This window comes from Echiichthys vipera (genome assembly GCF_963691815.1).
Source record: "Echiichthys vipera genome assembly, chromosome: 20".
In the NCBI taxonomy this organism is placed as follows: Eukaryota; Metazoa; Chordata; class Actinopteri; order Perciformes; family Trachinidae; genus Echiichthys; species Echiichthys vipera.
The window spans coordinates 17,659,111-17,684,444 of NC_139845.1; the positions used below are offsets into that span (position 1 = coordinate 17,659,111).

The following is a 25,334-nucleotide window of genomic DNA, read 5'->3' on the forward strand; positions in this document are numbered from 1 at the left end:
TGCAACACGCGCTGTCTAAGGTTGACGACAACCTCATCACTGTCAGCTTATAGCTCATAACTGCATACTTCCAAATACTTTCTTCTTTCATATTTAACTAAGATGCAATTCACAATAAAAACAGCATCAATAAAAAGCCCATGTTGCACTCGGTTGCATCGATTTTCATAGTGGCGCGGACTGATTGCCTCCCTGCGTTAGAGGTTACATAACACAGGCTTTTATGAACGGAATCGAAGGAGGCTCTGTTAGACTGCATCGATCGGACACACTGTAATTCCACAGATACAAATTTTCAAAAATCCTTGCTACAAAATGGGATTCTGTCTGTTAAAAAAAACAAAAACCTGACCTGATCTCAATAAGTGCACAAAATTAGAACAAATGAGGTTACTTATTACGGTAGTGATTGGTACAAATTCACTGACCTTTTTCTACATGTTTGCTTGAGCGCGGACGACAGATTGCTGTGACCAGTTACAGCCCATAATGGACACAAACTGTTTCTGTTTCAGCAGATCACTTGTGTTGTGATGAAGCAACTGTGTGCAGCATAATGAAGAACAGCCTGCAGTACTGAGGCCGGTTGGAGAGAAAGACTGAACTGCTCTCTCTGCTATATTTTAACATATTCTATCACATGAAGCATATTTTTCTCCCATTCTCTGCATGAATAATGTGAAGCTATTAGTCAAATAAAATAGAAAAATATGAAATATAACAAAGTCAGCCAGGATGATGCTCTTAGATGATCCAAAAGCTCGTCTAAACGAGTAAAAAATATCACATAAACACATCATTTAACATTTTTTTGTGATAAACACTGATCACGCCTTGTGCCGCAGTTTTTAAGGTTCCCCTGAAATGTTATAACCCAGCTGTTACCTTTGACCCTGTAACTATGGCAACTGTCCCATATTCCAGATGGTACCTAAAAAAAAGAAAGCAAAAGTGCAAGCGAGCAGGCGAAAGACAAGAGGTGATAGTGATAGAAATAAGGTGAGGAAATATAGCTATGAAGTGAAAGAAGTGCAGAGCAGATGGTGTGAGAGAGGAAAGGGAAGATGGAGTGTAAGAGAGAGAAACAGGATGAAGGAGCAGAGGTGGGGTCTTTTCTTGTTACGGTCTCTGTCATGCTTTGTCAGAATCAAAATAGCGTGACTCACAGGATGGGTATAAGCCTCCTCCCGTTCCGCTATCTGCGTCGTTCAAATCCCCGTCGCTACGTGAATCAACAACAAACCAAACTCGCAACTTACACGCTGAATAGGTTTAATAACATTTTGCAAGAGCTGCAAAGATATTACATCTTCCCTGAGTCTAGTGAGCTAAAGGCAGGCTTCACTTCTCAGCACTAAAGATTGAATTATGCTTGTCTTTCACTTTCACACACTGCATCCACGACTTAAAGCCGCCCAATACGATTGTAATTGGTTTAAAGAAATTACAAACAATCCAGAGTATATTTCCCCCCATACAAGAATGATAACTCATGCAGCCAGACTGCGGAAGCACTAAAACAAAGTATGAAGATAGGTTTGGCTACGCAAGACTAGAATTAAAACTATCTTTTGCTCTGAAAGCAATTCATTGAATTTATGGGAACGACATAAAACAGTGGAAGCAGTAAAATGAAAACAGCTCTTGGAATGATGATACACAGCACAGCAGAAATAAGTACATGACAGCTTTCCAGAGACAGAGGAGGCAACGGCAGTGATAGCAAGAAATATTTCTGTAAAGCTTCCAGTCAATGATGAGATTGTGTTTCTTCAATTTGGTTAAATGGACAAATCTGTGAATTCTCTTCATCTGTCAGTGTGTTATCTCCCTTTAATATTGTCTGCTGAGAGAATTTCAAGTTGCAATTTTTAACCAAGAGCATAATTCACTTTTTTTAACACTTTTAATGCGTGAACACATTCAAGGTATTTGACTGCAGCGCTTTTTTGCCCTCACAGAAATACACATAGAGGTAAAAAACCTAATTAACCATATGAAAAAGTATACCTGCTGGGAACATGAATTTATTCAATATTAAAGTTAAGAGTGAACAGGGATTGTCCCTTCCTTCTTTGTTATGTAACACTAACAATATAAGATAACAAACAGGAAACTGAGTCAAAAGGTTAAGATTGAAAGTAAACAGCTTAATCAAAGTAAAACCTCTGTCTGCAGTCTGGCCAACAGAGGATTTCATGTGATGTAACACCACTTCTGAGCAGACGTGATGGAGAAACTTCCGCTCTGTTCAAAAAAATATGTTTTTTTTCTTGTTCCTTCAGTCGGATGTTTGAGTTTCCCTGTGCAGAATGACGTATGTGCAGAGTTTGAGACGGGAAAGGTGTTTTCACATTTATCTGCTGAAAGTGGAAACCTTCTTTGTGCTCATTAAAAAAATCTAATTTTAAGGGGGAGTCAATCCTGGTCCAATTTGCTGAACTGTGATGTAGAAACTTGAAGCTGCCAGGTTATAAACACTAAAATTGGACTTTACAGTGAAGTAGGAGTCATCCTGTGTCCAGGAGGAACTTTTTTAGAACAGTTTTTTGCATATTCATAGATAGGAGTAGATGCCCTTTGAAGGATTTTAATGTGGAAATTTTACTTTTTTGCGGATAAAAACACATCAGATAGGCATTAATGTTCCAAGCAGAAAATTATTAATAATGTACTATGTGCTGTATATTTGACCTTTTTATATCAGTCTGAATACATGTCTGGATGGGATCTTTAACCATTTGAAAGACTGATCAGACATGATTAAACTGTGGGCTCATTATGACTACAAAGTGATCAATTCTTCAGTCATCCATTATCATTATGTCAGCTTGTTAGCTAGCTAGATATGAATCTAGCCCCAGAAAGTCTTGTTTAACAACAGTAGGTCATTTTGGATGGAAGAAATAGTGCATTCTTCTTTGTTGAATTAGGGCATAATCGTCTGCAGAGTTGATATTCAGCAGAATGTGGAGAGTGCTGGTAGGGACGCACACAGAGATCAGTTTGCTAACCAGCAAAGAGCAGAGAAAGAGAGCCAGGCAGCATCTCTCTGCGGGGCAGCTAATATCATACAATACCGGCTGGTTAGACACACTCCATCTTGGATCACCAAGGATCTACCCCCACTTGCTATTCGTACCGCGCCCAAGCCAGATCACGGCTAAAGTCTAGTTCGTTTGACCGGTGTGAGTACAACTGTTCCATGCTTAAGCACAGCACACTTCCCGGCTACAGCCTGGTTGAGAGGGGTGGGTTTTAGAAAAGTACGACTGCACACGTACGAGCACGAGCACTGACGGCGGTCCTGATGTCTATTTAAATACGATTGTTCCCCTTGAGAGACATTTAAAAAGATGCCGGGGAAGTTTCCTGGTGGTCTGATGAGGAGGTGGTGTGTTTACTGCAGATTTGGTTAGATAAAAAAAAAAAAGATTTAAAAGCAGTTGAACCAAAAAAAAATTTGGTTTGCATCCAGAAGTGAATATTTTATCTGTCCCTTCGCTCACATAGAATAAAAGTAAACAGGCTTAATTCAATACACACAGATTTGCTGCTGCAGCCTTATTTGGTGTGGTATAAACAGTAGCTTATGGCAGCTAACATTAGCTAATGTCATACAGATAACTGATATTACTGAGTCAACCCACTGGCTTTGTGACATTACACTCCAAAAATGATGGATCTAACCTCTTTTTTGGGCCTTTAGTTGATGACAGCTTTCCCACAAATAAAATTTTTCGTAAATAAAAATAATGTTACTCCTTAAGAATACATTAACAGGGAAATAATGCCCCTTACTGCCTTAAGCTCTTCGTCTACAACAGAAACATTGCAGCGGTCTTTAGCTGGTTGCCTTTAGCCTGGATTGGAAATGTCACTGATGCTTAACATAAATACCATTAAATATCAGTGATGTCAGTTAAAATTCAGATTAGGTGAGGATGAGGTCTGACATACAGTAACTATGTCACAGTAACCTATTTAGGAGCAAATCTTATCAACCTTTTACTGAGAAGTTTACTACTGCCCAGCCACAACAACCTGAAGCTACAGTAGTGTCTGTTTCTAATACTCCCAATCCCTGTTTACTGTAAACCTTTGATAAGCTTAAAGCTTACTGCTCCATCCTCATAAATGCTGTGCGCTGTAGAGAATATGTATATTAATGTATGAATATCTACTTTCTCATTCAGGCTAAAATCTACAGGTTTAAACATTCACCCTGCTTACATGTTTATTGTACGACACACAGTAAAATATAAGCTTTTAATTTGTGTTTTTTCCCCGAATCAACACTAAAACAGGTGTGGTTTTACAGTATCATAAGAGAAACTCGTAGTTTCCTGTAGTTTGACCACACTTGGCGTGGAATGACCCACGTGTGGTCGAGTTGTAAACATAGAAACTGTTGTGTAATCTACAGCCGTGACTTCCACCTGAACTTGAAATGTTTCCAGTACAACTGCCAAACTTCCAGACCGACTTCTCCTCTTATATAAGCAACAGCAACCCTGCAGAGGAGGTTAGTAGGGCACCCATGGGTGAATCACAGACTATCGTGCTTCCATCTACAGCTGACCATCAAAGCAGAGATGTTTCTGATGTAATCTAGACCTTGCAGCTGTGTTCTGTGCTGTGTGCTGTGTGTGTGTGTGTGTGTGTGTGGGAGGACGGATGTACAAGATGTCATCTCAGTAGAGCTGTCATTGTAATGAATAGTGTGCATGTGTGTGTACGTGATGATTGTTTGGATGGGCAGAAGAATAGATTTGAGTGTGAGAAAGACAGAGATGGAGTATACAGTGTTTTATGAATAAGTTAATAAAAAAATCAAACTATTTAAATCAGAATAAGAAAGTTGTAAACTGAGAAGAGAAAAAAAGAAGAAAATATCCCCCCTCAAAATCTGAACAGTCTGTTTTTTCTGTCCCTCATCCTAATGTTTGCTTCATGTTGTATTTCAGCGGTGTACTGTATGATTACACTTACTAAAAGAAAGATTAAAACGTAAAATCAAGTTGTAGCTGCATAGGCCAAAATACCAAAAAGGCCAAAATAGGCTTTAGGGTCGGGTATGAGTCAAGAGCCACAAACGCTGTATCCTACATTTCCCACAATGCAGTGAGAAAGCAGCCTCTTTTCATTAGTCCAGGTGTCTCAAAGTCAAATGACCTGGGGGCCAAAGGCATGGTTGCTCTCTCCTAAAGTAAATCAAAGCTTCAGGCATTCTGTTGACCTAGAATTCGAACAAGTCCTAACAACAAGCGGACGTCTATTGAACGCTCTCTCTTGACACTGACTTTGTGATTGTATGGAACCTCTTGAGAAATCTGCTCCTGAAAAACAGCTACGTTCCCCATGCACCAGCTGACTCCCAATGTGTTTAACAAATAAAGAACCATCTCTATAACTTTGCGTACTGTCTCCCAAACGCTCTGCTCGGACACACAAGTACGCACACACACGCAAATAGCCCTGCAGTGCACCGGACACACGTTGCCTGCGAGACTCCTCTGGTTTTGCTCTGGCCGTTAAGCTAGTTAACAACACATTTATTCAGGTTCTTGTGATGAAACAAGGAGGTGTCGTACAGATGACTCCTCACTTTAACTACAGGAATCAGCTGTTCCACGTCCATATGCACACGGGATGCCGGCAAAACTGCTGGTGATCATGGACAATGTCGCCCATCCCCTCCATAAAACCCTGGACAAGCTTCAGAGCAGCTTCAGCAGCAGACTCATCCAACCCCGCTGCCTTAAGGAACAGCACAGGAAATCATTCCTACCTGCTGCCGTCAGACTCTACAACGCTGCACAACAACGCTGAGCAACGCTCAGGGAATAAGCTCACTCTACTCAAAGTGACCAATCACTGAAATGCACCTTTCTCTCTCTTGCACATTAAAATCCACATAGCATATTGTAATATAGTGTTTATCTGCAATACTTTACTTTTATTATATTTTATTGTTGTTCATATTTTGTATTTTATTTTATTTTTAGTACTTCTGATTGCTCTGTACCACTGCTACGATGACCTAATTTCCCCTCGGGGATAAATAAAGTTATCTTTCTATCTATCTATCTATCTATCTATCTATCTATCTAATGAGGGCCCATCGCTCTGCCAGTTATGACATTCCAATAGAAAACAATGCAGTCAAACAAATGTGTCACTGATACTTGCTTGCGTTGCATTCAGTTAGGACACAGTGTTATGTACTGACCATAAACTGCAACTTCCAGTAGGTCGGACCTTTATTACATGTTGTTACATGTTATTCTCCTGTCACTTTTCTACTGATGTTTTATCAATAAAGGGATAAAACGTCCAATAACACACTAAATAGAGAATTTTAGGCTTAGACTCAATCTGAGATAACCCTGATAACAATGTCAGGGTTATTATTATCGAAAGCCACAGAAGCCATTATTCACAGCTTCATGTTTAAAATCAGACCACTATCAATAAATTATCTGATTAAAATGATCTCCCAGAGGTCTATTTTCTCATCAGCTTGATCAAGGCTTCCAGAGTAGAGAGCAACAAAATAAAATAAGAAGAAGATAAAACTGGAACTCACAGCTGCATGATCAGGTACAGGTGGTCAGGACTTTCATAGATGTCCTCCAATGCCACGATGTTCTCGTGCTTGATCCTGCAAAGCAAACAAAATCCATCAGCATAGTGTCTTACGTCACAAAATAACCCATTAACACAAGTGAATAATTTTTAATCCCAATAATCCAGAGTAATACCCTGATGGTGGTTCACCTCTGATGGCTTTATAATGTTTAGACTTCAGTATCCACACTCCTCAAGGTCCATTCAGTTGCTTTTCTGTTTTTTTTTTTTCACATTACATGACGTTAGACTTAGACTTAAACTTAGACTTCTCTTTATTGGTCCTTTTAGATGACTCCCGCAAGGAAATTGAGATTCCAGCAGCTTAAAAAACCAGAGAGCTACTGGAGAGGCAGCCGTCTCCTACAGCGCCAGCGCAATATCCACAGGAAGAGTTTGACCTGTTGTCAAGGAAATGTAGATTTCCAGTTCAGCTCCAGAACAGCTGCAAAATGGACTCTAGTGTTGACATCCGAAGAAGACTGGTGGAAGTGGTTGAAAGCTCTAGAAAAATATTCAGTAGAAAAAGTAAGTGTAGCGTGAACTGGAATGTTTTTTGCAAAAACTACTAATTCCAAAGACAAGAGTGAACTTTCCTATTAAAGTTTGTCATTTCCTCCTGGCACACATTCTTCAGGGTTTTGAACCACAGGGGGACATTTCAACCAAAACCCATTTTAATCTTTCCCTCCCTCGCCTTTCTGCTCATTTCTGTCACTTCTCTCCTGATTTCTCCATGGTTACGGCTCTATGATGAGGGTGTTTCCATCCCTCTGTGTGTGTGTGTGTGTGTGTGTGTGTGTGTGTGTGTGTGTGTGTGTGAACCTGTGTGTACCTGTGTGTGTAGGTGTACATTCGTTATCCTAACACCTCGTACCTTGTAGAAACAGGATTGATTTTGTGTGTGGGTGTCTGGGTTAATCATCTTTTGCATTGTGATCAGAGGTAATTCCCCCTGCTCTCTCTCGCTCACACACACACGAATGCACGGCAGGTGCGCATGCCAAAATCTAACACTTATTATGGAGCGTGCGACCTCTGAGATGGCAGACAGGCGATGATCCGTAGAGCAGAGACGTGACTCACACATACACATACACATGCACATGCACATGCACACACAGAGGCGTGCAGGTGGAAATTAGATAATGTGTGTGCGTGTTGAAGCCCATCTGCCTGGGATAATGAAGAGAGTGTAATGGCAGAGGAGAAAGCCTCTCATACATTACCAGCTTGTTGTTCTCATTCATGGAGTTACGCATGTATCCTCTATTACTGCTGCACACTGACAGATGTAACGTGTGGTATTTTCATTTATTCATGATCTATTGACATATAACATTAGCTCTGATGTTAGAAGAAATGATAAGTTGACTAATTGTTAGTAATTTATTAATTATGAATTCATTTATAAGGTAAAATTGCCAAAGATTCTCTAATATCAGCTTCACAGCGTGAGTATTTGCTGCTTTTCTGTTTATATTATTGTTAATTGAATACCTTTGAGTTTTGGACTGTTGGGAGAATAAAAAGACATCACCCTGAGCTCTGGGAACATTTCCTAAACCCTTAAAGCTCTTTTATGCTACATTTCATTCCATGTGTAAATAAGAGACGTACGTTATCAATGTTCTAAACGTCACTGCCCTCATCCTTTCATGCATCCTTTTATAAATATATGTTATCTGTGTAATATTGTTGTTGTTAAATCTGTTGTTTGTATAGCTGGAGTTTGAAACAAAATCAATTTCCTCCTGGGATTATTAAAGTATTTCTGATTCAGATTCTGAATCGTTTTCGTTGGAATTGACGCTGAGCAAAACATCCTCTTGAGGGCGTCATTCAGATTAAAAAGTTACTCGGATAAAGTTTGGAAAAAAATGGCAAAATAGCAGTAAGCGTTGTAGATGGCGGTGGTCTGTGAGACACTGACTACATCCCAGAGTGTGGATGGAGACTTGCAGACACTGGTTTTACAGATGAGAGAAATTGGCGATGCACATGGCTTTCAGTATTTCAGGATGTCCGTCTGTGCTTTAATCAACTTGCTCGCTCCTGCTATTCATGGTACACTTTGTGTACAGTGCCCAACACTGCCCCCCTGATTTCTGGTGGCACTGCAACGTTTGGTCTGATCAGTACGCATACGCATGGAGGATACAGACAGAAATAGGGAAGAAATGTGCGCAGAGTATGGACAGAAGGCTCCATCTGTATCCGTATGTGTACTTAATGTAGAGCATAAATGGGCCTTCACCCTAACCTTGATCATCACAACTTAATACTTAACCCTGACCCTTACTCTAACCTGAACTTAAACCTTTTTCAGACTGGATCCTTAAAACTAAGTCTTAACCCCAAACAGGCATTTGAAATAGTGGGGACCAGCCACAATGTCCTCACTCTGATGAGAAAATTCTAAAAGTGGTCACAATACACACACACACACACACACACACACACACACACACACACACACACACACACACACACACACACACACACCCCCCCCACACACACACACACACACAGACAGACAGAGTATATATATATATATATATATATTTACACTTGAAATTACCCCTCCCCCACCTGGATGAAGTACAAAAGTGAACAAAAAGGTTGATGCTGTTGGCCTCTACCTATTTTTCTATCATTCTTTCTGCTGTCACAAGATTCTCTGAAAGCTCAATTTGCCCGGAGAAGAACATCCTCCTCTTTGGTTTGTGCGGTGAAGCAATCCATCAGATTTCCCTGGTGTAGCACAGTGAACAGGCTGATTTTTACCACCAGTCTGCTCACTTACGCTTTTCATGTGTTTACAGTAATGACACTCATTTGTCTCTCGTTGATCACTGGAGGCCATTCTCATTTTCTCTAATGTTACACAGTGCAGCCAAATGGATAAATGTATTGCAACTAATAGAATAATACATCTGTGTTGTCGCACGGCACACAGAAGCAGTCGGACATTTATGTGCAATCATGTGGTGACATGCTCGTGCGTAAGAGGGAGACAGAGAGAGTCCTTATTGTTGGGCTGGACGATTAATCAAATTACGATTTTGGCTTCCAAAGATTATGAAAACAAGATAATCAACATAAAACGCTTATTCAAATTCCCAATGACGCTCTTGTTTGGGATCGTGTTATAGGTAAATTCAACACATCCTACCTTTACAGCAGTGGACTTTTGCCTTTGTTTTTTATTTATTTAAGGGCGGCACAGTGATGTTAGGGTTAGCACTGTCGCCTCAGAGCAAGCGGGTTCCAGGTTTGAATCCCGGCTGGGGCCCTTCTGTGTGGAGTTTGCATGTTCTCCCTGTGTCTGCGTGGGTTTTCTCCGGGTTCTCCAGTTTCCTCCCACAGTCCAAAGACACGCAGGTGATAGGATAACTGATGACTAAATTGCCCGTAGTTGTGACTGTGAGTGTGAATGGATGTCTGTCTTTTTGTCTCTATGTGTCCTGTGATAGACTGGCGTCCTGTCCAGGGTAAGGACAAGCGGTTGAAGATAGATGGAGGAATTATATTTAAAGTTCACGTAAGCCACTGTTTGTTTTACAAGTTAAATTAATACATGACGTAATCAAGTTAAATAATCGTGATCTCAATATTGACCAACATAATTGTGATCATGATCTTAACCCTTACAGGGCAGCCTTACCTTCTTCACCTCCACTTTTCCTCTCCATGGACTGGACAGTTCACTACAGGGTTCTTGTTGTTCATATTGTGAAGCTGTTTTGTGCTTACACATCACAACGACAGAAATTTCTGTCGTTGTGATGTGTATGTGTGGTAGGAGGTACGGGTGGATCGTGACCTGGGGGCGGGGAATTTTGGGGTGATGCATGGAAGAGAGAGGAGATGCACAGTTTCCCCGGTAACCGGGAATTAGGAGGCTTATGTGTGCATGCATGTGTGTGTTTGTCTAACAGCACTCACTTCCTCAGCACAGCGATCTCGTTCTCGATGCTGCTCTCCTTCCCCTTCAGAGCCTTCTTAGGGATGCACTTCACCGCAAACATCCGTCCGGTCAGCCTCTCCTGGGCCAGGACGACCTCGGAGAACGCTCCTCTGTGAACACATGAACACAAAGTCATGTGAGTCACAAGCAGATCATTTATTGGTTTTGTGGTTTTCACATTAAATAAGGTTTTGATACAGACATGAGAAACAAATTGCATTCTGATGACTGTACACCCCGCAGGGTCTAGTGTGCAAGAAATTCATCTGAAATAGAGAAACTCATCCTCACATAAAGCAGCTTGATGAAAACCAGTAGCACACTGAGGGTTTGCTTGGAAGAAATTCTAGCAGCAGCATAGAGGCTATTTGAGGACAAAGACAATCTGCCTGATTTCTCAAATAAAATCAATCCAGACATTTCATGCAGTTGGAGGTTTAACTGTTGCATTCTTAAAGGAGTGATCCAGAGATTTAATACTGCACATCTATAAATTTGCACAAGATACACGTTTAAAAAAAGAATGGCCAAACTCAACATATCAGAGCACGAGAGAACTCCATTTATTTGTTTCCCAGGTTGTTTTTGGCTAAAATCTGTATTTTTGACTTTTGCTCACCAAATTTGTGGGCAGTACTTTTCATACGATATCGTACAGACCTGTTCATGTGAATACGTTGGTCTGATGGTGCGACGTCACTATGGCGGAGCAGACTCCAGCAACCATTGGTTATGCGTCAAGTATTAATTGAGCTTGACTAGGGCTTTAGAGAACAGAGACTCACATTATCAGTGCCATTGCTGTAGCCACATTAAACATGGCAAACAAACAGTCAGTGTAACACATATGTGAATTCAGTCGTTTTGCCTTTGAGATCCCATTAACAGGTGCAGGTACCGGATCCTACTAATATCAAGACAATTACACTGCTGTGGTAATGGGATTGGATCTGCCAAGTGTAACATAGCAATCAGTTGAAGATGAATTCAAGTATTTTGATTCTTGCATCGTAAAAGCTGATGATCCTAAATGATAATAACAGCATTAATATTAGACAAGATATCCTTCAGTTCTTTTATATATATATATATATATGTGTGTGTGTGTGTGTGTGTGTGTGTGTGTGTGTGTGTGTTTGTGTGTATGTGTGTGTGTGCCCCAGGAAGAAAAGCATGGTGATGAATGAAGATTGCCAGTTAATCTGTCTGAACCGCGCTGACTCCTGTGTCGAAGTGCCATCAGCCTCACTGATGTGACATTAGGGTAAACATCTCTTGATGCTTATCTCATCTCTCGGTTCCTCTCCGCTTCTTCTGTCTCTCCCTCCAGCATCTTTTCCTGTACATCATTCAGCCAAATCCTAACATTTTAAACCTGCTTAATGCACTATGATATTAAGTTTAAGACCACAAGAAGGCTCTTTAAGGCTGACTGTGAGAAACTGTGCATTCAAGCCGACCTGGCTGTGGGAAAAAGGCTGGCTGAGTCAGTGTCATCTTTTGAATCTCTTTGTAAAACACACTTTTATAGCAGTTCTTATTGAAAACTGATACAAACAAACTGGTAAAGCTGGGGTGCTCTGGGCTGTCAGTTAATTTTTGGTATTGTTGGGCAATCCCATTATAATCTTTCATCATACTGTAATAATATATGCGTTGAGCAGCATTTTTCTCACCCTGGGCAATCATTGTTGGAACCTGGCATGGCTGTAGAGTCTTGTTAACCTGCTGCCTTTTGTGGAATATTTTGCTTTTAAGAAGTGCATTACCAGTCAAGATGGTTCTTAGAATTATTACGCAAAATAAGTTAAAGTGGTAAAAGCAGTCAGGTTTACAGGGAAGAATGTGAAACTGCACTACACCAAGGGGAGTAATAAAAAGAAAGAACAAAATAAAAGGGTTGATGGAGAGTCCAACTGTGCTTTTTAGATTGATGTAGATGAAAAATGTCAGTCTAATATCTGTCAGGGCCCTACGGTGTATTTACGTCAGTCAAGACTCAGTTCATGAATAAAATTCCATCTCTCCATCTTACATTTCTGCCTGCTTGGAAAATGAGTCTTTTATCAGGTTGGCTTTCAAACACATTGCTCCTCGTCCTCCTCCTCTTACATGCTGAGGTTTTCATTCATTCATTCATCGTTATTTTTGTATTTTAATGTGTATATTTGTGCTGTAAGTGTGCTGTAAGATCCTCATTGAGGCGGGAAGTGGCTGTTGTGAATGAGCTCTCTATCATATCAATAAGTGCAGCTGTGCAGAAAGCCCTCGAGCCCTTTAGAGAGAAGTACATTTGACAAGCCGCCCATCTGGTGCAAGGGCGACTGGCCTTAAGAACAGCAGCAAGCCGTCACAGTGGTAAACGCTTTGTTGCCGCCTCTCCTGAAGTGCTCCTGGTTGTTTTTCTCACGTCACTAAGCTAGGATCTCGCTCTCCTCTCACCTGCATTTCCTCCTCCTCTCTCTCTCCCTCTGTCATCCTCTCTTTGTCACCTTCAAGCTCCACACATCTTTTAACAGTGACAAGTCACCATTTTGCCGATTGTCCCTGGTGATAGAGGTGAACTGTCCGGCCACCAATCACATCACTTCACTTGCCTTACACACACAAACAACGGATACCCGCTGGAACTGATAATGGCTGTTGTGGGTTTTGGTGACGTCAAAGCCAGACAAAACAAGTGGGACGTGCGGTTTGTGCACGTACACACGCACAACACACACACACACACACACACACACACACACACACACACACACACACACACACACACACACACACACACACACACACACACACACACACACACACACACACACACACACACACACACACACACACACACACACACACACACACACACACACACACAGCTTTTCACACACGCACAGCTTTTCATTCAGAGAAAGAGTGGTTCATACATGAATGAAGATCCATTGCCAAAAAAAGCCACACAGGGATACAGATGCTCATAATCTTTCAATCTCTCTCCCACACACTGTGGTGTGTGTGTGTACGTATGCGCGTATGGGGGGTGTCTTCTACCCAACCGTCAGTACGTGACCTCAGCTTTAATCTGCACTAAACCCCCCTCCCCTGTAATGCCAATAATCCCACAATTATAACAGCAGAGAACAAACACATTATGTCTGGGGGAAAACATCAGTAGCATGAGACTACTCTTCCAAAAAATCCTGCTTAATAATGACTTTGCTGCATTGTAACATTGTGTGTCATTACTGTAAGCATCACCATTCAACATTTGCATCACCTTGGAGTCAACTGTTTAGCTTTAGCTCCGTGTCACGCCAGTAGCAGGGCTGCTCGATTACGGCAAAAATCATAATCACGTTTAGGTCAATATTATTTTACATGATAACTCATTGAATCTGGAAACATCATGCATAAAAAAATAAAAAACTTGATGTAAAGAAATTAGATCAATAAAAAAATAGCACGACAGCAAAGAAGGTAGTAGCATAGAAGGTCTTGCTAACGCTAGTAGTTTTATGTTCACTTTGGCAGCTGGGTTGGCGTACAGGCAGACTTCAGAGAAGGAAACATGCTCTTCATGAAGTAACGTTACTTGAATGAAGTCACGACAAAGTTCTGGTGTCTGTCTGTTAATTCTGGCTGTGTCATTAACAGCTCTAACTTTGTTCAACGTGTCAGTAACTCAGTGTAAACTGTCAAAAGTGCAGCGCAGTAAAGGAAAAAGGACACACTGGCTATACAAGACAGAACGAGAGCCTCGTTGTAAAACATTATGGCACAATTATTGTTTGATCTTGATTTTTTCTGTTTTTATAATCACTGTATGCCAAAATTGTAATTGAAAAAGAAAATTTGATTAATTGAGCAGCCCTTACCAGTGGTGTTGGTAATTAGCAGCTTAATACGCATCACAGGTGGGCACATGGCAGCTGCAGTTGCCTTTGTGTTGTGATTTTATCAGTGCATCCAGGATTTTAATTGGAAGTGTAAAGTAATTCAGTGATAATAAATGGTGTTTCAGATGAACAACTGTTGAAAAGTCACCAATGTCCTTATCTGTTAAATAACACTGGATCAAATGTGTATAGAAAAGACACATCTACTCCCACCGATGACTCTAAGCAGCATTTTCGTTCTCTCATATCATTATTTTGAGTCACTGCTCTAATCGCTCTATTTTTGTCTGCACCTGTTTTTAGTCATAAAGCTGTAAAAAAGAAAAACAACAGCACATTTTACAGTACCTGCTCCTGACCAAACGAGACAAAGAAAGTTAGCGACTAGCTGGTGAACTTAGTGGAGCATTTAGCGACTAAACAGCCAGATATTTTACGCAGGAGTAGGTGCAGACCAAAAACAGAGCAGAAGAGAAACAAGAATGAGCTTAAAAACATACTGCCGCTGCAGCATCAATAGGAAGCGTTGCACTGTAGGACGTCAATAGTTTTTACACAGTTTTATTATTAATATCACAACTTCTTCAACCACTGGTCATGTCATGTGCGGACACCCACTACTTTAACTTAATTTCCCACCTAAAGAGCCAATCGCCAGAGCTATACAATATCCGTTTTACTATTGTCCTTTTAATGATGGGATTGTGGGTCGTAAAGCTCAGGATATTTTTTGACCTCAACAACTAGTCTCTCCTTATCTAGTCTCCGACACACACACGAGACAGCGACTGCAAGAGGATAGGAAAGGAAGTTGAGCTGCTATGGGAGATAGGATGTACAAGCAGGGAAACAATGTGTTTTTTCATATGCGGAGAGGCTAGAAATAGGACAGTGACATGAAGAGTTGCGGGGCGGCGCGTCCACGAGCATCGAATGCATCTAAATGCATGTTGCATGCTAATGTTGCTCTGTATGTGCTGGACTGTAACAAAATATTTTTTAGATTAGCTGAATGAAGCAGAGAAACTACGCAGTTACTATAACAGTTTTTTTTGCCAGTTTGCCACATGCAATTCATGTCAATCTTCACTTTGATGAAAAACAAGCAAACTTGAGAAACCTCACTTGTCCTTACGTAAATTTAGTTTAGAAAAACACAAATATGATCCATCAGAGTAGATCTAGATACGGCTTGCACTGTCATATCAAATACAGAACAATAATTCCAGCTTTCTGCAGTGTATGTCCTCACGTCATACAGAATCACAAAGAAAAGAAAAAAATGTTGTGTGTAAGCCTTGGTCCAGACTGTTTACCACTGGATTCTGAATATCTACAAGGTCCTCATCTTAGTTTAACCTCCGCACACGGAGCCTCTTCACATGCATGCAAACAAAAAAAGGCATGAAAGCTGGATTTATGCTGGCTGTAGCAAAAATTATATGAATACATCTTTTGTGTCCAGAAGGAAGGCTCCGAAAGTTGCGGTGCAGCTCAGAATTTGTGTCACTAGGCACGCTGCACAGCATGATATTGCTTTATCAAAGCTATGATGGAGAAAATATTTGTACATAATTTGCATTTACACACACACGCACACACTGTGGTTATTCATGCTGAATGTTATGTCTGAATGGTGAAAGAATGGATGAAGCTGAACTGCATTGAAATGAAAAGGTCAGGAGAGAGAGAGAATAAATAAACCCCACAGGTCCTTTAGTGTGTGTGCATATGCCTGTGTGTGTGTGTGTGTGTGTGTGTGTGTGTGTGTGTGTGTGTGTGTGTGTGTGTGTGTGTGTGTGTGTGTGTGTGTGTGTGTGTGTGTGTGTGTGTGTGTGTGTGTCGGGAGTGGACTGGCTATAAGTCCTGGCTTGCCGTAACCCGCAGCAACAGTGATTGCATTTCCTCCTGTATGAACCTGTGTAATTGTGTCAGGCGAGCTCCACTGCTTCTGTCAGTGCACTGCGCAGGAAATGTATTGGCAGTAACGGTTTGTGCAAGTGTGTTTCTCCATCAAGTGCATATCCAACATAGGGACAGTATGTGACATACACACACACACATACACACGCACACACACACGATGTAATACAGAGATAGGAACAGAGAGACTAGAATAGGCTGACAAGGTGACAGTGACACATTTAACAAGGAGACTGACAGCAGCCATCAGTGTCTCTCAGTGTCAAGCAGAAAATACACTGATAGTTGTTCAAATTTGTAAAGTCATCAGATTCTGTGTTTTACTGAAAGTAAACGTCCATCCAAATGTTTTGTGAATGACCTGGCACTTTTTCACCGCTGCTGAAGTAAAGTGTGGTGGAGGAAAATGTGCCAGTTATCTTATGGAGCAGTGGTTGACATTAGGTGCCAAAGAGCAAGACCTTCTTTCTGAGAGCCACCATGCAACAATCATACACAGAGCAATCCATTATAGAGAAGGCTACGGGGTCATAGCAGGAAAACAGACCAGAATGCATTAACAAAGACTTAACACCAATTGTATATATCCAACTTTGCTTGAACAACAAGAAAATATGTTCCTGCCTCTGGTTAGTTAGCTTAGCTAATTAGCTTACTAGCTAACAGCTACTAGCTACACTGGACTTTTTTGGTTTTCTATCAGCAACAGTTGTGGATAGTACCTGCTACGTTTTTTGTACCACCTTAATCGAGGTTTCGAGTGAGCTAAGCCGTTACTAGAAGGTGGAGTTAAATCAATGCAGACCAATGATTCTCATTAGCACGACATCCTGCACAAACAAGTCATTTTTATAGCCAAGCTACTGTCAATAGCGAACGCAATTTTTTCATTCACTTGAGTCAGATTTTAAAAAAATGGTATCCTGCAAAACCTTTTTCAATAATGTATAAAGGACCCCTTTACCAGCACAGACCATTTTTGGTATATCCAGTTATCAAACATAGGAATAATGAATTTAAAAAACGTGGTTTATCGATTTTACATTTATATTTTTTTATTGTACAATTATTCTATTGTTTTTTTTTAGGAATTACGCATGACTGATTTTTAACATTTAAAAAAAAATCTCATGTACCACCTGCAGTACTCCAAAGTACCCCTAGGGGTGCCCATACCCCTGTTTGAGAGACAGTGCACTACAACGTACAGGAGAAGATGTTCTCCTGTTTGGTTGCCGATGAAAGGACTTAGTCGTGTTGCTTTAAAGATGATGTCTCTGCAGTTTCCTGTGTCATCACTATGGTGATCAGCTGAGAGTCCCACCTACACTATGGAGGTACCTGGGAACAGGTATATGGTACAATGAGATATCAAAATAGAGAAAAGTACTGGTACCAAAAAAGGCAGTCAAGTCGAGTTGAGCAGAGCAGAACCAAACACTAGAAACACGGCATAAAAGTCTACTGCCATGCTGGTGGCTTTGTGCAACTGTACTCACAGACAGCTGTGTGTGAGGTAAATGCTGAAGACAGGTAGCATGCTCACAATGACAATGCTAACATGCGGGTGTTTAGCAGGTATAATGTTTTATCATGTTCACAATCAGCTGAGGCTGGTGGGAATGTTGGTGGTTTTGCAGGTGTTTGGTTTCAACCACAACCCCGATAGGGACAAGCATACACATATATGGACATATGGACCTAATGGTGGTGCTACAGTACACAAAAATGTAAGCGTTCACTAAAGTAATTACAGAGGGATACATTATTTATATATTTATATATAAATATATATATGTTGAGGTACCATAAGTGGTGGATCAACAGACCAATCATTAGAAACACCTTCAACCCCAAAATGAAAAACTCAGTGCTCTGGGCAGCTCCATCTGCAGTGTGTGAAGAAACATTACCCTAGGCCTTTTGTGCCTGCTGTTGTCAGACTGTTCATCACCAATGATCTCAATGACAATCGACAGCGACGCTGGTGTTGTTTCCACTCTGTGAGTCTGTGTGTGTCTGTGTCATCATGGAAAAATGTGGTCTTGCAGACACCTACTGTAGCGGGAACTACCTTGCCTTCCTGTTTGCTTTTCTGTGTACCACGTCCGATGTCACGAACGTGCCGGAAAACAGGGTTATTGAATAATAGAAAGCAGCATGGAAAGCAGTGACAATATTACGAAGGTTACTTCTTTTTTTTTCCAATTTGGAACGTTGTCCGAGTGCTGTTTGCACATGGGTGGACAGAATTTGTGTTTAAGATAACAAAGACAGACAGATGCTGATTGTAACCTTTTCCGGTAAAGACAAAAAACAGATGTTAGTGGGTGTTAGTGGCTTTATAAACCACTGCGCTGTGTTTTGCTGTTTTATCAACGTTCAGCTAAAGCTTTTACCCGAACTGGCAACCAGGGTTGTATTTTATCTGCTATCTCTGCTGGAGCCGGTTTATTGACAGTGTTGAAAATCTCTATTTGACTAATAAAATAACCTAATGATGGAGTAAAAATGGCTCACGCATTTGTCCGATTGCCATAACTTCACACCTGTATTAACAAACCTCCATAAAGAGGGTCGTTAAATGAGATTCAATGATGCAGACACTTTATTCTAGACAACACCAGGAAGTCCATTAATGCTGTTCCTTTGGCTCTAAAGTGGGCGGGTAGAGTGGAATTGACATAAATTGAACGGCATTAACAGCGCACAGTAATTGTATTGAGTGCAAAATATGAACATGTCTATCACAAGTTCAGGCTCAGCCACAAACACCCTCCCTCCACTCAAATCCCTAGTCCTTTGTTAACTCCCTGATTCAGTGTTTGGAGAACAGTGTCCTAATGTTTCCAAAGGATTTCTTTCCTGCTCCTTTCACTGTGAGGAGCTTCAACTGAAGTATGGACAGGGCTGCTTCTTGAAATGAAATCAAGTAGAGCCATGAGAATGGTAGCTAAATGACAAAACGTGTTACAAAAGGAGGCAGATGAGAAAGAACTGGTTAGCTCTCTGGATTCATGTGGCTCTCTCGCTCTCTCTCTCTCTCTCACACACACACACACACACACACACACGCATGCATGCATGCAGAGAGGATAATGTCAGCTCTGTAGGTCTGCTCCTGCCTGATCAATAATTAGCAGGGTAATCAAAGCAGAAGCAGTTCCTCTGAATGAGCTCACACACACACACACACACACACACACACACACACACACACACACACACACACACACACACACACACACACACACACACACACACACACACACACACACACACACACACACACACACACACACACACACACACACACACACACACACACACACACCAGAAGGCCTAATAATGACGGAGCATGGGCAAGGACAATTACAGTACATCACCACTGGTCCGACCACGTACACACACACATCTGCACCTTTATTTTCATGTGCTTTGAATACAAAGTAATCTGCTTTAACTTTGAGTCATAAAGAGAAAGGCCAGTTCCACACACACACACACACACGCACACACACACATGCACACACACACGCACACACACACATGCACACACACAAGCACACACACACAGTCTGTAAATGAGAAAAGAATACAAAGAAAACCCGAAGCAGAGAGAAAATGGAAAGAAAAACAGTGACGTAGTTGGAGGGTAATTGGAGGGTTTGTTTGCAGCAAGTGAGGAGTGGGCGCACCAGCCCTGGCTCTTACGTGCTTCAGTTTGGGGCACAAGCCGTTTAGTTCTCAGACAGAAACATTTCTTCTGAACCATCTTTAGTCGTAAGCTACCCATTATTGGGCCAAATTACCCAAATCAGCCACCAATTACATTTTTAACAATGGAGAGATGTTTAAGGCCCTTTCACACATGCACTGCAACCTGGAGGAGCTGTATATGAGAATGCAAATAAACAAATCCGCTGAAGCCGATATCAAACAGACTTTACCCTGCCAGCTCACTAGTACAAAGTCTGTGTAAAGTGCAGTGTGTGAAAAGAGCCGTTCTTTGTCCGGAAAATTCAAAAACAAATCAAATATCAGAGGGGTGAAGAAGAAGGGTCATTTACACAAAGATGTCTAACTGGAGATATGAAGACATTCAGGAACTGACAGTGAAATCGTCACACAAATTCAAGGACCAGAAAGAGACAAATTACCGTGGTGCAATCTGTAACATGTCCTGCCTCCCACATGCTGTACCCCGGCCCCCCAGCCCCCCTTGTCTAAACCAGAGTATTTACAATAAGTCAGAATGTGTCTGTCACAGAGAACCTCCTGATGTGCGCTGCATGTGAGAAAGGGAAACTCCAGACTCTGGTCAGCATCTGAGTCTCTGGACATTGTCTGGAGTTCATATGAGAGAACGTCTTTTGTAACATGCCATCCTTTCCCCCTTAATGACATGCATTTTTAGATCCTTTCTTGTATCTCAACAAACTCCAACTTTGAGACGTCTAAATATTGCTTTTTGTGTCACTGCAATTCACATCTGCAGAGTTCAGAGAAACTGTGAATGCAGCCTGTTATTACACACTGTGTGGAGAGGTCTCTTTACACAGCAGTAGTAAATGGCTGGCTACTTTTTAAAATATTACCTACAAGATAATTGTAACTGAACTGGCGAGTTTTTCATGTTTATTTAATTAGTTAAAAAAATGCGATCGAGACCAAGAGAGCAACAGCAACAGATGTAACTTGATGAAACTTCACAGAGAACAAATATTTCGAATCTCACAACCCCTCCGACATGATCTCAGGACCTGTTGTAGGGTTCTGACCTGCAGCTGGGTGAGAATCGCTATGGCAACGGAAGCCAAGGCGTGATGGGCACGGATTTTATTACGGCTGCTGTGTCAACACAACAGAGCAGAAAAACAGAACAGGTGAAAACATTGCGCACACACAGACAGATAGACAGACAGACAGACAGACAGTTCGTTAGCTAAACCTCACTTCCACAACATGTCTCCATACATAAGGAAAACAAAAGTTGGAGTGAAATGAGGTAAAGCAAGCTAAGAGCCTCCTTCCACTTTTTTTGTGACGGTGTGTATGCGCGCGCCATATGCGGTAGTTGCAGAGTGCGTAGGATTAAGTAGCACTGTTGCCACGGCAGCAATTAAGTGCCAATTATAGTCTGTATTCTCACAGTGGCCCTGACAGCAGAAGATGAGGACATGAGAAAGAGAGAGAGAGAGAGAGAGAGAGAGAGAGAGAGAGAGAGAGAGAGAGAGAGAGAGAGAGAGAGAGAGAGAAAATGCACTCTTCTATGCAATTAAGACAAAAATCCACAAAACACACACATCAAGCAGACTTGGGTCTAAAACACAGTGATCCAACACATCGTCCATATGGGTGTGAAGTAGAAGAATGGGCTCAACTCCACCAACAATACCACAACAGATGGAGCATGCATGCAGAGCTCTGTAGGACCAAATTAAACATTAACAGAGGAACATGAAGCGATGCATGGAGGATGAGATGACTTCAGGTCACTGTGGGATGATCATAAACAGTAAAGATAAATCAAAACACTGGAGTTGTTTTAGAGACATGTTGAGACATCCGGTGTGTGTTCTGAGATAAAGAGCACGAGTTAATCCGTAATTCTGAGGAACCCAATATACTGGAATTCTCCGACCTGCAGACACAACAAACCTATATCTGGATCTGAGCTGGGAGCTATCAGAATCAAAACAACTCTTGAACCAGAGTCTGCAGCCAATCCTTGCAACAATGCTAACATGCTCACTATTAGCCGGTATAATGTCGAACATGTCCAACATCTCAGGCTGCATCCACATTAATACGTTTTCATTTTAAAGCAATCTCTTGCTTTATCTATGGACCTACATAACTACATATGGACAAATCAGAGATGGAAGCAGAAATGAATGAGGTCATATCACAGGACACATGGGAGGAGGTTTGCACTGAGGCCAGCATGGTTACAAATTCAAACAAGTGGAGGGGATTTAAATGGAAAATAATTACTAGAATGTTCAGAACACCAGAAATAACTTCTAAGATGGGCCCAACACATCACAGCTCATGCTTGAGGAACTGTGCAAAACACATTGTCAATCATACCCATTTATTCTGGCTACTTCCTAAACTACGTCTATTTTGGAGCAAGGTTTTTTTTTGCCCTAAAATGGTTTTCCAACAGGATATCCCACAAGCTCCCACAGTGGCACTGCAGGGAGTAATTCCTCAGGGACTGGATGGGAAGGACAAGAAATATCTTTTAGCTACATTATTTACAGCAGCCTTGAAGTGTATAACCATTACATGGCTGAAACCAGATCCTCCCACTTAGAAGACGTGGATCCATCAGATCACATACTTGCTGAGGATCCTTCAACCCATATTTACTAATACAATGAGGCTTATTACAGTGGAGCTCAGCCCTCCTATTCAACTCTTCTAAACTCTCTATATATGCTCATCACACAGCATGCATGTAATACAACTCATCTGTTTTACTTCTGCTACTTAGAGCGGGAAACTATTAGCATCTTTTCTTCTTTTTTGCTTCTCTTCTTCTTTGGATGGCTGTCTTTATACATGTCTATTTTGAAGTGGTTATTTGTAATGCTCTATGTGTAAATGTCTCTTGCTTAGCATTTGAACATAAATAACTAAAAAAACAATGAGTGTTTAAGCACCATTTTAAGAACTAGTCTCTGTCCACGCCAACATATCATTCATCTACACTTTGTGACTGATAAGACCCAATCAGGAAGCAAACGTGGGTGTCTGCGTCATGGTTTCCAAAAGTCTGTATTTCTGCCTGTCCAGACTAAACTGCAACATCGCCGTTTTTTAAAGTAAAACAAGGTCAGTAGTGCCAGGCGTAGACGTAGCAAAAGCCAAATCGTTTTAAAACTAAAACCTAGCAGTGTGTTCGTAGCATGCTGTGAATTGCAAACTAGCACTAAACGCAAGTAGAACTGGGGCTGATAATAATGACATTTAGTGACCATTGTATAAAGATGATGTGCTGTATACGGCAGCAGTTAACACGCAGTGTACATTTTTTTTCAATTTAACTGTAGTGTCATAGTTAATGTTTAATCTTGTAATATCCTATTTGAATCGTGTTCAAAATAGAGTCTTTGACAGCATCAGTATGGTTTCTTTCCCTCAGTGTTTAGCATTTGTTATTTCAAAATGTTTCTGATTTTTGTTTCATTTTCTTGTGGCTTATTATTTTTGGCAAAAGAGTTTTTCTAACGTACACGCTACAAAGCGTGATAAACTGGACTCCCCTGAGACAAGAGAAACTGAATTCAGGAGAGCCATAAGTGAAAACAGGGGATGACTACACAGGAAAGGAAAAAAGAAAGAAGATGATGCTTCCTGTCTGCTTTGTGTGTTCACATCACACAGACACGGACACACAAACAGAGCCTCTGAGGTATGGATTTGCCATGGCAACAGCCCGACCACTACTGGGATGTCAGGAGACTTCCCTTCTGTTTACATTAATCACCATGGAAACAGCTTCAGCATGTATGCAAGGACGTGCTTGGACTCTGGGTAATCCCATGCCGTGTGTGAAAGCAAGAGACTGTGTGTTTTCATGGTCATTTGTGCATGAGTGTGTGTGTGTGTGTGTGTGTGTGTGTGTGTGTGTGTGTGTGTGTAATGAGTTGTGAGAGCATTGCATGGAGTGATTCGTGCAGTGGATGTTTGGAAGACAAAAATGACAAACACGTTACACAAAAGAGGAGGGGAAAAAAGGAAAAAACCACATGAACCCTGCCGTGCAACATCACTCAAAGGATCAGAAGTGTGTGTGAAAGGAGCCGCTTGTAATTGAGAATCCACAGATAACTATGACCCCTGCAGTTCCCCTCATTTCGACCAAGCACCTTAGTATGTTCCAGCTCAATGATTTGGTCTTTCCACCTGTCATTAAAATGCATCTCATATCCAGATTGTATCTAGATGTGATTTAACGTGTGAACATTTTCACCTGGTCCTAATCTGTGACTTCACTGTCCACATTGAGACCCGATGGCTGTGTCCAGCTCAAACCCCTGAACATCGCTCTCTTCTTTACCGTCTCCTCCTGCTGCAGCTGCCGGTTGTTTTAGAGGCAAGGTGGACGTCTGCTGCTGCTGTTTCTTTTCTCTTTTTTTTTTCCCTCTTTTGGGACTTCCTTTGGTTGCTGCGATGAGATGCTCTTAGTGTCTAGTGTCTGGACTGAGAGTTGAGCGCTCCCAGGCATCCAGACCTATTAGAAGCCGATGCTGATAGATGTTGCATGTGGATTAAAAACTAATTTGCATTTACACTAGTGTTCCCTGACCATGCGTTTTGGGTGTATTCATTTTATACCTGTAGTTTCATATGGTCAAACATTATCAGATTGCAATCCAATTATACAAAACCTATTAATGTCAGGTGTAAATGGGGTCACAGTTTCCAGAGGGAATCTCTTATAAACCCACTGCACACTACCTGCCCAGAAAGGCAGACATGGTAAACACACATCATTTAGCAGCTAAACAGCCAGATATTGCTCTCAGGAGCTGTTGAAAAACAAAATGTACTGTATCTCATGGAAGTAGCTAGCAGAGAAACTCACAGTCTTGACTCACTCTTGCCAAACCAAAAGTAGTGTGTTCTGTGGTTCTTCTGTGTTGTAATGATACATGCAATATACCGTTTTCAGATTTTTAACAAACTTTAGCGTGCAAGCTGACAGTGTAAAGGTGTGAGGGTCAAATCAATGAATACTGAGTATTGGGAGAACATCCTTGAAACAAATGTAACATTAAATAATGACCGAAATCTACAATAAAAACAGGGGGGCATAAGTGCCACAGTGACAAAGCAGTTTTGATGACGGAGCAGTATGTGACTTAGCAGTTTGTGTCCTGTGACCTTGGAGATTCCGCACACACAGA

General features: G+C 41.3%; 1 protein-coding gene across 1 annotated transcript in view; it reads right to left on the reverse strand.

The window, feature by feature from the left end:
* Positions 1 to 25,334, reverse strand: part of camk1da (calcium/calmodulin-dependent protein kinase 1Da) — a gene marked incomplete at its 3' end in the record, with an annotated part of 63,070 nt that overhangs the window by 21,715 nt on the left and 16,021 nt on the right. Inside the window, exons 2-3 of the mRNA XM_083935172.1 lie at positions 10,579 to 10,710; positions 6,590 to 6,664 (exon numbers count right to left, since the gene is read on the reverse strand). Coding sequence (XP_083791298.1) covers positions 6,590 to 6,664; positions 10,579 to 10,710 — 207 coding nt within the window. The remainder of the gene's footprint in view (positions 1 to 6,589; positions 6,665 to 10,578; positions 10,711 to 25,334) is intronic.